Source organism: Zonotrichia leucophrys, chromosome 5, assembly GCF_028769735.1.
Source record: "Zonotrichia leucophrys gambelii isolate GWCS_2022_RI chromosome 5, RI_Zleu_2.0, whole genome shotgun sequence".
Lineage (NCBI taxonomy): Eukaryota > Metazoa > Chordata > Aves > Passeriformes > Passerellidae > Zonotrichia > Zonotrichia leucophrys.
In genome coordinates this window covers 48,890,799-48,900,863 of record NC_088175.1, presented here as the reverse complement: position 1 = coordinate 48,900,863, position 10,065 = coordinate 48,890,799, and the positions used below count along the sequence as shown (strand labels likewise).

General features: G+C 55.4%; 1 protein-coding gene across 1 annotated transcript in view; it reads left to right on the top strand.

Moving 5' to 3' along the window:
* Positions 1 to 397: 397 nt before the first annotated feature.
* Positions 398 to 10,065, top strand: part of KDM2A (lysine demethylase 2A) — a 32,619-nt gene continuing 22,951 nt past the window's right edge. Inside the window, exons 1-3 of the mRNA XM_064715411.1 lie at positions 398 to 503; positions 821 to 848; positions 2,013 to 2,117. Coding sequence (XP_064571481.1) covers positions 484 to 503; positions 821 to 848; positions 2,013 to 2,117 — 153 coding nt within the window. The 5' untranslated portion in view covers positions 398 to 483. The remainder of the gene's footprint in view (positions 504 to 820; positions 849 to 2,012; positions 2,118 to 10,065) is intronic.

Below are 10,065 nucleotides of genomic sequence, written 5' to 3'. Positions count from 1 at the left end.
ATATCCCTATATTTATTTTATATATCACTGCATATAGTTAGGCTGTAACTATCTATAGAACTACGTATAGTTTATAAAACACTGTTTATAGTGTATAACTAAGGAGCTGTACTAGTTACCCAGGGGGATGTAGGTGCCTGCCGGTGTCTCTGCATTCAGACCCCCATACAGGCGTGCACTGCCGTGCGGGCACCCGCGAAGCCCGCGGGGACACCGAGGGGCCTCACGGCGGGGCGTTTTGTGCCACGAACCCCCCAAAATCCCACCGGGGTTGCCCCTCTCCGGCCCCCTCCGCCAGGGGCGTGGCCACGCGGGGAAGGGGCGTGGTCAGGGGCGTGTGGGCGGGGCCGGGCCCGAGACGCGCGCGCGCGGGGCGGGGCCGGGCCGGGCAGTGCACGGCGCACGCGCGGGCTGTGGGGGGGCCCGTGCGCGCGGCGCGTGCGCGTGGCGTCGGTGTGTATGTGAGGCTCTGACGGGTTCAAAATGGCGGCGGCGGCTCCTGTGTGAGGAGGGGGAACCGCGTCCCGGCCGGGGGGCGGCGGCGCAGGGGGGGCACCGCGCGGGCGGGACGGGGCGGGCGACGCCGGCGGAGCCTCGGCACTCGGCGGCGGGAGGGGCGCGGTGGCGGTGGAGGCGGCGACGTCGGTGGCGGGGGGACGCGGGCCGCGGCGGCGGGGGGCGGCCGGCGGGGCTGTCAGCGCCCGCTGCCCGCGCCGGGAGCGGCGGGGCCGGGGGCGCGGCGGGCCCGGGGCGCGATCGCTGCTGACCAGGGGGTTCCTCCTCCTCCGTCTGTTCTGTTCCCCCCCCGTGCCGGCGGTAGAAGAGGACAAAGGCGCAGGAGAGACCTGGTGAGCACCGCGGGGTCACCGGCGAGCCCCGAGTTTGTGCGGGGCCCCGGAGCGCGGCCGGGTGGGAGCGGGCGCGGGCGGCTCTCCCCTTGCCGGGCCCCGGGAGGCCGCGTCGGGAAGTTGAGGAGGGGGCGGCGGGTGCCGGCTGACAGCTCCCCGGGGACCGTCCCTCCCTCCCGCCTCCCGTCCTGCCCCGGCGGGGGCGGGCTGGGGTGGCCCGGCGGGCCGGGGCTGGCCCCTTCCCCCGCGGCGGGGCCGGCGCGCCGAGCTCCGCTTGTCCGGTTGTTTATAAACAGAGTTCAGCAAGTGTGGGGAAACTGTCTCCCTCGGCCGAGCCGGAGTCCGGTGCCGTGGCTCCAAGGGATGCAGGGGTGGGGAAGGCGCTGGCGGGACCGGGAGCGCTCGGGGGTCGGGGAGGAGCAGGATGGAGCGAGTTCGCCCTGCGTGGTCGTAGCGGTTCTGTAACACTGAGGGGATGGCGGATCCCCTTCCTCAATCCTATTCCCCGATACTCCTCCCCGAAGGTCCGACTTAGGCATAGTGCTGGGTATTAAGAGCCGTGCCATACCCAGGCTTTGGTTGGTTTCTATCCCTTTAAAAAAAAAAGTGTAGGTGCCATCTGACGCCCTGGGAGGTTTTCCCAGGTTGGTGTGTGGTGTCACAAGGTGGCACATTTGGAGGGCTCAGCATTTAGGTCTCCTCCAGCCAGGAGTTAGATCCCTAACTGCACCCCTGCTTGGGTGCTGTGTGTAGGAGCGATCCCATATGCCTTCCCTGCTCATGGGACATATCCTGAACCACAGTAGTTTCTCCCGGGTGCCACGATACAGGATATCCCAAGGCCAGTGATGGTGTTGTTTGGAGAAGGGTTTGACAGCACCTTCCCTGTTTTTTATCCCACTGTGGGCCAGAGGAGCTGCTGGTGGTAGTGTGGAGCCAGGGTGGGAGACCTGCAGCTCCTGTTGTGTTACAGAAGAGCTGGTGAAGTCCTTTACCCTGACATTTATTCTGAGTTAAAATAGGAGCCTTAGCGGTTGGGGTGGGCTCACCCACTGGGTTCTCTCAGCCCCCAGGGCAGGGTGGGGTTGGCCCCGAGAGGAGAAGGGAAGTGAGGGGTGTGGGTGTCCCTGTGCCCTTTTTCACTGTTTGCCTCTGGCTCCCAAGGAGGAAGAGGACGACGACAGCAGTCCTGGCGTGTCCTTCTCGCTCTCCTCCGAGGAGTCGGAGATGGAGCCCGAGGAAGAACGGATCCGATACAGCCAGAGACTGGTCAGTGGTGCCCTTGGGACTGTCCTGTTCCAGGCTTGCTTCTCTTGCAGCTGCAGAGGGGAAAGGCTTTTCCTGGCAGCAGGGTTGAACCACCCAGACAGGCTGGTGTGGATGGATGCAGCCTGCTCAGAGGTGTGGGCTTGGCTCTGGTGGCTTTGTGGGTCCTTTTGTGTCACTGAGTTTGTCCTAATGAAGGGAATTTGGCTGCTGAGCTCTGGAAAGGTGGGATTGGAGGCTGAAGCTGGGGAAGGAGCTTTGAGGTAGGAACATGAAACTGGTGTCAGTGTAGTTTCTGTCACAACAGGTTTTTTTATGTGTGTTTGTGACAAGCAGAAGACCTGAAACACTGTGTGTTACCAGTCTTGATTTGAGTGGCTGTGGAAGCTGAGGGAACCAGCTCCAGTTTTCCTGTGTCTCTTCCCAGTGTTTTCTTCTGAAGGGAGCTGTTCCAGCATTCAGGTCCCAGTCAGGCCTTGTCAGGAGCTCTGGTGTTTGTGCTGGGACTGCATGAATCCAATGGGAATTGGGCTGTAACTGGGAACAGCTTGGGAGCAACTGCTCTTAGAGTCTGAGGTGATATTCCCAGGGACAGAGGGAAGCTGTTGTGTCTCCCACGCTGTTTTGAGGCAGCTGCAAGCCCCCAGGGAGGGCAAGTGGCAGCTCTGTGGTGGAGGGAATCCCTCTCTGAGTCACTGCTGTACCCTCACCTTCAAGGGGCTGCCCATAAAGGTGAATCCTTATCCTTTAATTTTCTGGAATTGTTTGGTGCGAGGCTGTGTGGTTCTTGGCATTAAGTTTTGTCCTCCAGATGAGCAGTTCTGGGTGCTGGGGAGTTCCCCAGTGCTTTGGTGGATGTTTTAATTTGGCATCAGTGCAGTCCCACCTCCTCCCTCATCCTGACACATTTATTCCCACAGCTGTGCAGGATGCAGCTCAAGGTGCTGGTTTGGCTGGGGATTGATCCAGGACTAACCCAAAACATCTGGATAAAGATGTGGCAGGTGAAGGGGGCTATCAGCCAGGAACTTGTCAGTTTAAGAATGCTTATCATCTCTCAAATGGAAATCAGGAGGAGCTGGTGTCCTGGTGCAGGTGGGCTGGGCTCCAGCAGGATGTGCTAAGCTGGATAAATGCCTGCAGGCTGATGAGCTCCGTGCTTAAGGGGTTTGGGAGGGCACATGGGCAGCAGGGTGAGGCTCACCTGGACTTGTGTGCTGTCTGTGCTGGCCTGAGGCCCAGGAGGAGGCATGACCCCTGTGGGGTGGCTGAGGCTTAACTCCTACCTCCTGCCATGCTTTTCCTGGAAACTTCCAGCTCATTATGTGCTCCTGCTGTGTCTGATGCTCTCTTGCTGAAGGACCCTTAAAAGATGATTATTTTTCTTCTGTAGAGCATGATTTGACTTACTCAAGTATCCCACATATGCCTTGGACTTGGGAGCTGGGTTAGTAGGCCTGAATGAGAAGTTCCAAGTAGGGAAGCAGTGAGCTGCTGGTACAGTGTGTTTCTGCTGCTGTCAGCTGTGTTTCTGGTGTGTGACTGGGGCTCAAATAGCAAAAAATAAATGTATTTTAAAAAACCAATCCAGGTGTGATAGTAGTTCTACCAGCCAAACAACCTGAACCTGAAGTTTATGATGGTAAAGGAGCTGAATTAATTGTGTGGTTTGATGGTGCCAGCTGAGATGGCAGAGGTATTTTGTTCTCTGGTGTGTCAGGTAATAACACTGACAGCATCTTTTTCCTGACTAGTTTCTCTTGGGACACAGAGGAAATCTTGAGTGTTCTGTGTTATTTTATTTAATTTGCACTAATGTTGCCTTCCCCTGCTTCAACAAAAATCTGATGTGTATCTGTTTTGTGAATGAATTTATCAGTGCTGGTGAAAGATCTGGGTTTGGAGGAGAATTTCACCTCTGCTTCAGGTGTGGTCACACAACTGCAGGAATTCTCTGCTGGGTGACACATGCCTGTGTGGCACAATGACACTGATTGGATGGGCTGCACTGCCCTAACTGTACTTGCTCCCTAGTTCAGGCTCTGCATCCATGACTGCCAGGATAACACAGGCCTGGGTGAGGGCTCTGGACTCAGGGATATCTTGGGAGGATGTCTTGCACCCATCCATGACCATCTGTGGGAGAAGCTGTGTCCTGGTGAGCTCTGGGAGGCTCACACAGGCCGTGGGTGATGCTGAGTGTGGAGAGGACACAGAGGAGCAGGTTATGGGCTATCCATGCTCCTCACCAGACACTGGGAGCAGTGGACATGGGACTTGCAGGCACTGTGGAGCAGTTTCCTGCTAATTCTGTGTGAGTGTTGTTCTGCCCAGCTCTGTAACGAGGCAGTTCCTGGGGCTTGGGCTGAGGTTCCAACGTTTCAAGCTGGAGTTGTGTGTTTGCAGGCCCTTAACCGAGGAGCTGAAATGCTCTATTGTGTCCTGAGCCTGAGTGACAGTCCAGCCCTGGCACAACAATGCCACGGTCCCTCTCTGAGACTTGGAAGTCTTTGCTGGCTGTCACTGGGTGGTTGCACCCAGCCCATGTTGGGCTCCCAAGAGGAGCCTGGACTCCTTAAAGGCTTTGCAGAAAAAGATCCATTGGGCTGCTGCTCCCAGAGGCTGCCTGCCCTTCTGCAGAGCAGCCCTGCCATGTTCCTGGGTGCTGGAAGTGTGAGGATATCTCACCTTCTGCCTGCTCCAGGGCTCGTTTTGGCAGGGCTGTGCTGTGAACTTAGACTAGCAAGGCCCTGTGAATTGCAAGCTGGCGTTAGCACATTACCACAGTGCTGCCATGTGCTTGCAGTGACAATGTTCAGGGTGAGAAATGAAGGGCAGCAGCGCTGGATCACTTCAGAATTGCTTGGGAGCACAGCAGGGAAGGGCCATTATCCAAAGGACAAATCCTGCTCATCACAGCCTTCCCAGCAGTCTGGATCTCAGGGTGTGGTTCCCAGTTAGGATTGCCGGGGTGGCAGAGCTGGTTGAGGAGGTTTTCTCCCTCAATCAGTGAGTGCTCCTGGAGCTGATGGCCCTAAGGTGAACATTGCCTCAGGGAATTGTGCATCATGCCCTGGATTGGAGTTGGCAGGGGGGAGGCAGAGTCCCAGCTGTTGTCTGTGCTGGGGTAGTGAGCAAACCTGATGGGGCTGAAGGTCTGAGATGGGGAGGCAGGGTGGGGTAGGAACCTCTTAAACTGGCTCTGCTGCTGGAGAGAGCCTGGGGAGGAGCCTCGCCCTCCCTGGGGGCTCTGTGGGCTGAGCCACAGCTCCTGCTGGGGTGTTGGGCCCCAGTGACCATCCCTGGCTGGGTGCAGTGTCACCCTTGTTTTGGCTGTGGGAAGAGCTGTGACACCCATGAAGGGAAATGGGCTCGTGGAGCTGGAGATCAAAGTGCTGTGGGTGCTGGAGAGTTAGGGAGGTGAGAGGGAGCTGGGGAGTGCAGTGCTCTATCCCATGGTCTGAGGAGTCTGTGTCCTGCCCTAGCACTGCCCTGCCCTCTGGTCAGATCTTGTGTGAAATTTGAGAGGAGGCTCTGCCTGTCCCTACCAGCCAGAGCAGAGGCCTCTCCTGTAAACAGCAGTTACCAAACCTGCCCTTACATGTCTGTGTCCACCCCGAGAGAGCTCAGATGGGCTTTGCAGCATGTGCAGCCATCAGCTGGGGGGTGAAGCGTGGGGAGTGTGCAGGACAAGGTTTTTCTTACAGCCTTGCATGCTGTGGAGTGATCCCAGCTCAGCCCATGCCTGAGGGGTGGCACTGCTGGCTCTGACCAGTGCCCAGATTCCCAGCAGCTGGGATCTTGTTGTTTCCAATTTGTTTGTATCCTTTTTTCAGGATGGATGGGGTGATAGTTCAGGACACAAGTCCTGCAGGAAGGCCCACACATGTTGACAGAACACTTGTGACAATTTTTCTCACAGGATAGGAATAAACTGAGGGGTAAATGGCCTCAAAGCTGAGGGAGGGAGGTCCGGGGGATCAGGCTGTGGGCTGCCTGTGTCAGGTAAGATGGGAAAGAGGAGGATGCAGCTTCCTACCTTCCCTGTGTTGCTCCAACTTGAGTGTTTCTCTGTATCCCAGCAGTGGGATGTGAGGAGCAATCCCATCAGTTCATCCCAAGTTTTGGTCTGTTCTGTACAGCTGCTCACTGCCAGGTAATGATCCCTGGGGATTGCTGGTGTTTGTCACCCCCAGGTACTGGGGGGGTGACAGAGGCCAGTCCTGCTGCATTCTGGCTGTTCCAGTGCTTCTCCCACTGATTTGGGATTCTCATGAGTGCACTGGGGTGACCCTGCCTGTGTCAGATACTGAGCATGTATCCCCTGCAGACACTGAGCATGGGATGAGCCCCAGGCACTGGGTGAGGATTTGGGTGGTTTTACATCACCTGCCCCCTCTTCCCCACATTTGAAATGTGACACTGGCAATTCCTGTCAAGCCAAGCTCCTTCCTGGAGTTCCTCTGTGTCCTCTATGTGAAACCCAGCTTGGCCAAATGTCCCTGCTGGACACACCTCAGCTGCCCAGTCTAGACAGGACCCGGGCAAGGGGGGTAATTAATCTCTCCCACATGCCTCAAACTGGAGGCACTACAAATGAGTCATTCCCAATGACCCAGGTGTAATAAATGAGCTCTAAATAATTCAGGGGCTGTTCAGATTTGGTCTGGGCAGGGCTTTGGTGGAAACTAGCAGCAACTGAAGGCTATTCTTGGAAAGCTTTAGAAATCCCTTTGAGCACTTAGATCCTGCCAGATGCATGACTGTGCTGGTCCCTCAGAGAATATGTCCCTGAAACCAAGTGGATGCTGTTCCCTGTCAGCAGAGAGGGATGCAGGAGGTAAGGATCTACTGGATTCTTACTGTCCCAAGCCTGGCTGTGCCCTGAGTGTGTCCTGGAAGCTGCAGTGCTGACTAAGGAAGGACCAAACACCACAGAAACACTTCAAGTTACCTGTGAGTTACCAAACAATCTCTGCAGGCTTCATTTATGTTCCTATACTAACCAGGAATAAGTTTTCCCAGGATTATCCCAGCTGGAGGTGACACTGACAAGTCAGGAGAGCAGTCCCTGTGCCCCCAGTGCCTTTTTAGTTATGTCAGGAGGCACCCAGATCTACAGCTCACTGGCTGGGTTTGGGGCAGGAAGGGCACATGTGGGAAAGTGGTGATATGCTCAGAAGGTGCAGAAACAAGGTGCTGCACTCATCTTGTCCTCTGAAAATGTATAAGGTAGCAATTCCCTTCAGGATGAGATCTGGTGCTGCTGCTGAGGGAAGAGTTGGTGTTTCCAGAGGAGGAAATGATGGTGAGCCTTCAGGGGCTGTGAGGAACTTTGGTGTTGTTCCTCCCTTTCCACAGTGGCCTGCACTCCCTGAGCTGCTGATGCTCCCTGTTTACCTCTTTTCCCAGTTCTTGGCAGCGAGGTGGGGAACATCCAGAGCTGGCTGTGGCTGTTGCTTTCTGCCACTTGAGGTGGTTCAGGTGAACCTGGTGACAAAGTGTATCCTGGATTCCCAGGATAGGAGGTGGAGCTGTTGGACAGATCTGTCCCGTTCCTGTGTCCATGCTTGTGCATCTCTGTTGCTGTAGCAACAGCACTGGGAGTAAACAGCAATGAGCTGGCTTTCCAGGGATTCTGAATCCCTCTGGAAGTTCCAGGAACTTGGACCAGAGAAGTTTTTGGGTTGAGATTTGCGCAGGGTTGCAGGGTGGTAGATTTTTCATATTTTAGCTGTTGCTCTGTACACGTAAGAGTTTTATTAAAGCTGCTCCTTTAGGTCAAGGAGGAGGCTCTGTGAGCTTTGTTCATGCTGCTCCTCAGGGCTGGGAGCTGAGTACACAACCCTGTTGTGTTTCAGCCAGCCCTGACACAGTTTGGGAGAAAATACTGCTTGAGAAAAGTCCTCCTTGTTCTTCCATGTACCCCTGGCTCCTGGGAGCTGTAATCTTGGGATAGAGCTGAGGCAGCTGGAAGTGGAAAGGAGAGGGCTGGCAGTGCATGCTCCTTTAAGGTCAGGCTGCCTCAGTGTCTTTAATTTGCTGTGCATAAATATTTCCATGTGTCACTGAGCCCCTTTGCCCCATTTGGAGTAAGGAAGGGACGAGTGCTGGGCTCCTTATGGAGGAGAGGGGGAGGGAGTGTGTGCAGGGATGGTGTAACAGCGCAGAGTCCAGAGGAAATATCCTTCCTAGGAGCTGGATTCCCACATTGTCCATGTTCTTCCCAATGGCCCTGGGCTGTTTTCCCTCTCCCTGAGCATCCTCAGCCCCATAGCCTGCAATGCAGCCAGCCTGCTGCTGTTTCCTTTAAAAAACGGTGTCAGCTGAGCAGGAATTGCAGTGCAAACCTCAAAGCTTCCTGCGTTTTTGTTATTCCAGTACTCCTGTGGTCCAGCGTCTCTCAGGCTGGGACAGAACTGGCAACAGGTTTTGGCAGAGCTGGGTTGGGATACTGAGAAATTCAGAGGGTGAGCACTTCCCTCAATAATAAAAAAAAGATTAAAAAATCCAAGCTAGCCCTGTGATCTCTGTGTGCTGGAGATAGAGAGGTCTCCAGCAAGGAATGGAGTCACTGAGGGCTGGCCTGCTACTGCTGCATCAGCTGTACCTCTGAGTGCATATGGCTCTGTCTGTCCCTTGTCCTGGGTCTCTGCCTCCTGGTCTGTGTGGGCTCAGTGGTGGGAATATAGATTAAATGTGTATCATTTTCAAAACAGCCTTTTTGAGAGCAGTTTGGTCTATTTTGTTCCATTTGGGGGGAATCTGTTGCCTTCCTGCACAAAGCAAAGGGAGGAGCAGAGCTGGTACTGCTCATCTACCTCACTGCACAGGGCACATGCTGGGGACACCTGGCAGGGAAAGGGCTGCACACAGGGCTTTTTCCTTGGATTTCTTCTGATTAGGAAGGGGTGGGATGTAATTCAAGAGATTTTCTCAGTCTTCTCCAGAAATGAGAGGGCTGAATACCAAAGGATGGTTTTTAGCACTGAGGGTCAGCATTCAGCCTTGAAATGGTGTGGATGGTTTGATGGTCCTTCAAGAGCTTCTCCAGGCTTGCATGGAATCCAGGCAGGATTTCTCCTGATGCCATGGCTGGTGGTGGCAATGGGCAGTCTGGGGGTTAGCAGTGCCATCAAAGCCCTTTGGGACAGTGGCTGTGTGTGACAGAGGCTGCAGGTGACTGGAGTGAGGAGCTGTATCCTTTCCTAGGAGCTGTGCCTCCTTTTTGGGACTGCTGCCAGAGCTGCCCATCTGTGATCTGATCTAGCATGTTCCTCTGCCTCGTGGTTTTGCTGCTGTGACTGGTCAGTGTGTGCTTTGGGAGCAGCTGTGGAGCTCTGCTTGCCCCCTCCATGCTCCCTCCCCACCTGCCTTGCTCCAGTTCCTCAGTTACTCCTCGTGTACGTTCAATTTTGTAACCCAAAAGTGCAAAGCAAAGCGTTCTCCCCGGTCATTCTGAAATGCTGCCAGCCTTGCTCGTGATAGGAATCCCTCCTGGAGCTGGGAAGCCTGGAAGGGCTCCAGTTTTGTGTAGATCCTGTTTGCTCCTCAGCCTGGTGCTTTGAGTCTGTCTTTGTCCAGGGATGTGCCACCTGGGATACACCCATTCAGCACCAGGTTTTGAGAGGAATGGGAGGTGGTGAGGGGCATTAAACCTGAGTTAAGCTCAGTGGTTCCTCCTGTGCTGGGTCTCTGCAGGGGATTGTGCTGTTGTTTAGATCCTAAGTGGTGCCTGCCATGTCTGGGGGAGCAGGGAGCCCAGGGTTAGGGTGGGAGAGGTGCAGAGGGCAGGAGCTGCCCTCTGTGCTGCCACTGTGCTGTGCTGGTGCTCCAGAGCTTAGAGCCCAACCCAGGAGCTGAAGTGGGAGGTGCAGCCTTGGAGGGGAGAGGGATATAGAAAGGAAAAGCTCTTGTGCTTAAGATAAGCAGTGACCTGGCAGGCTGCTGA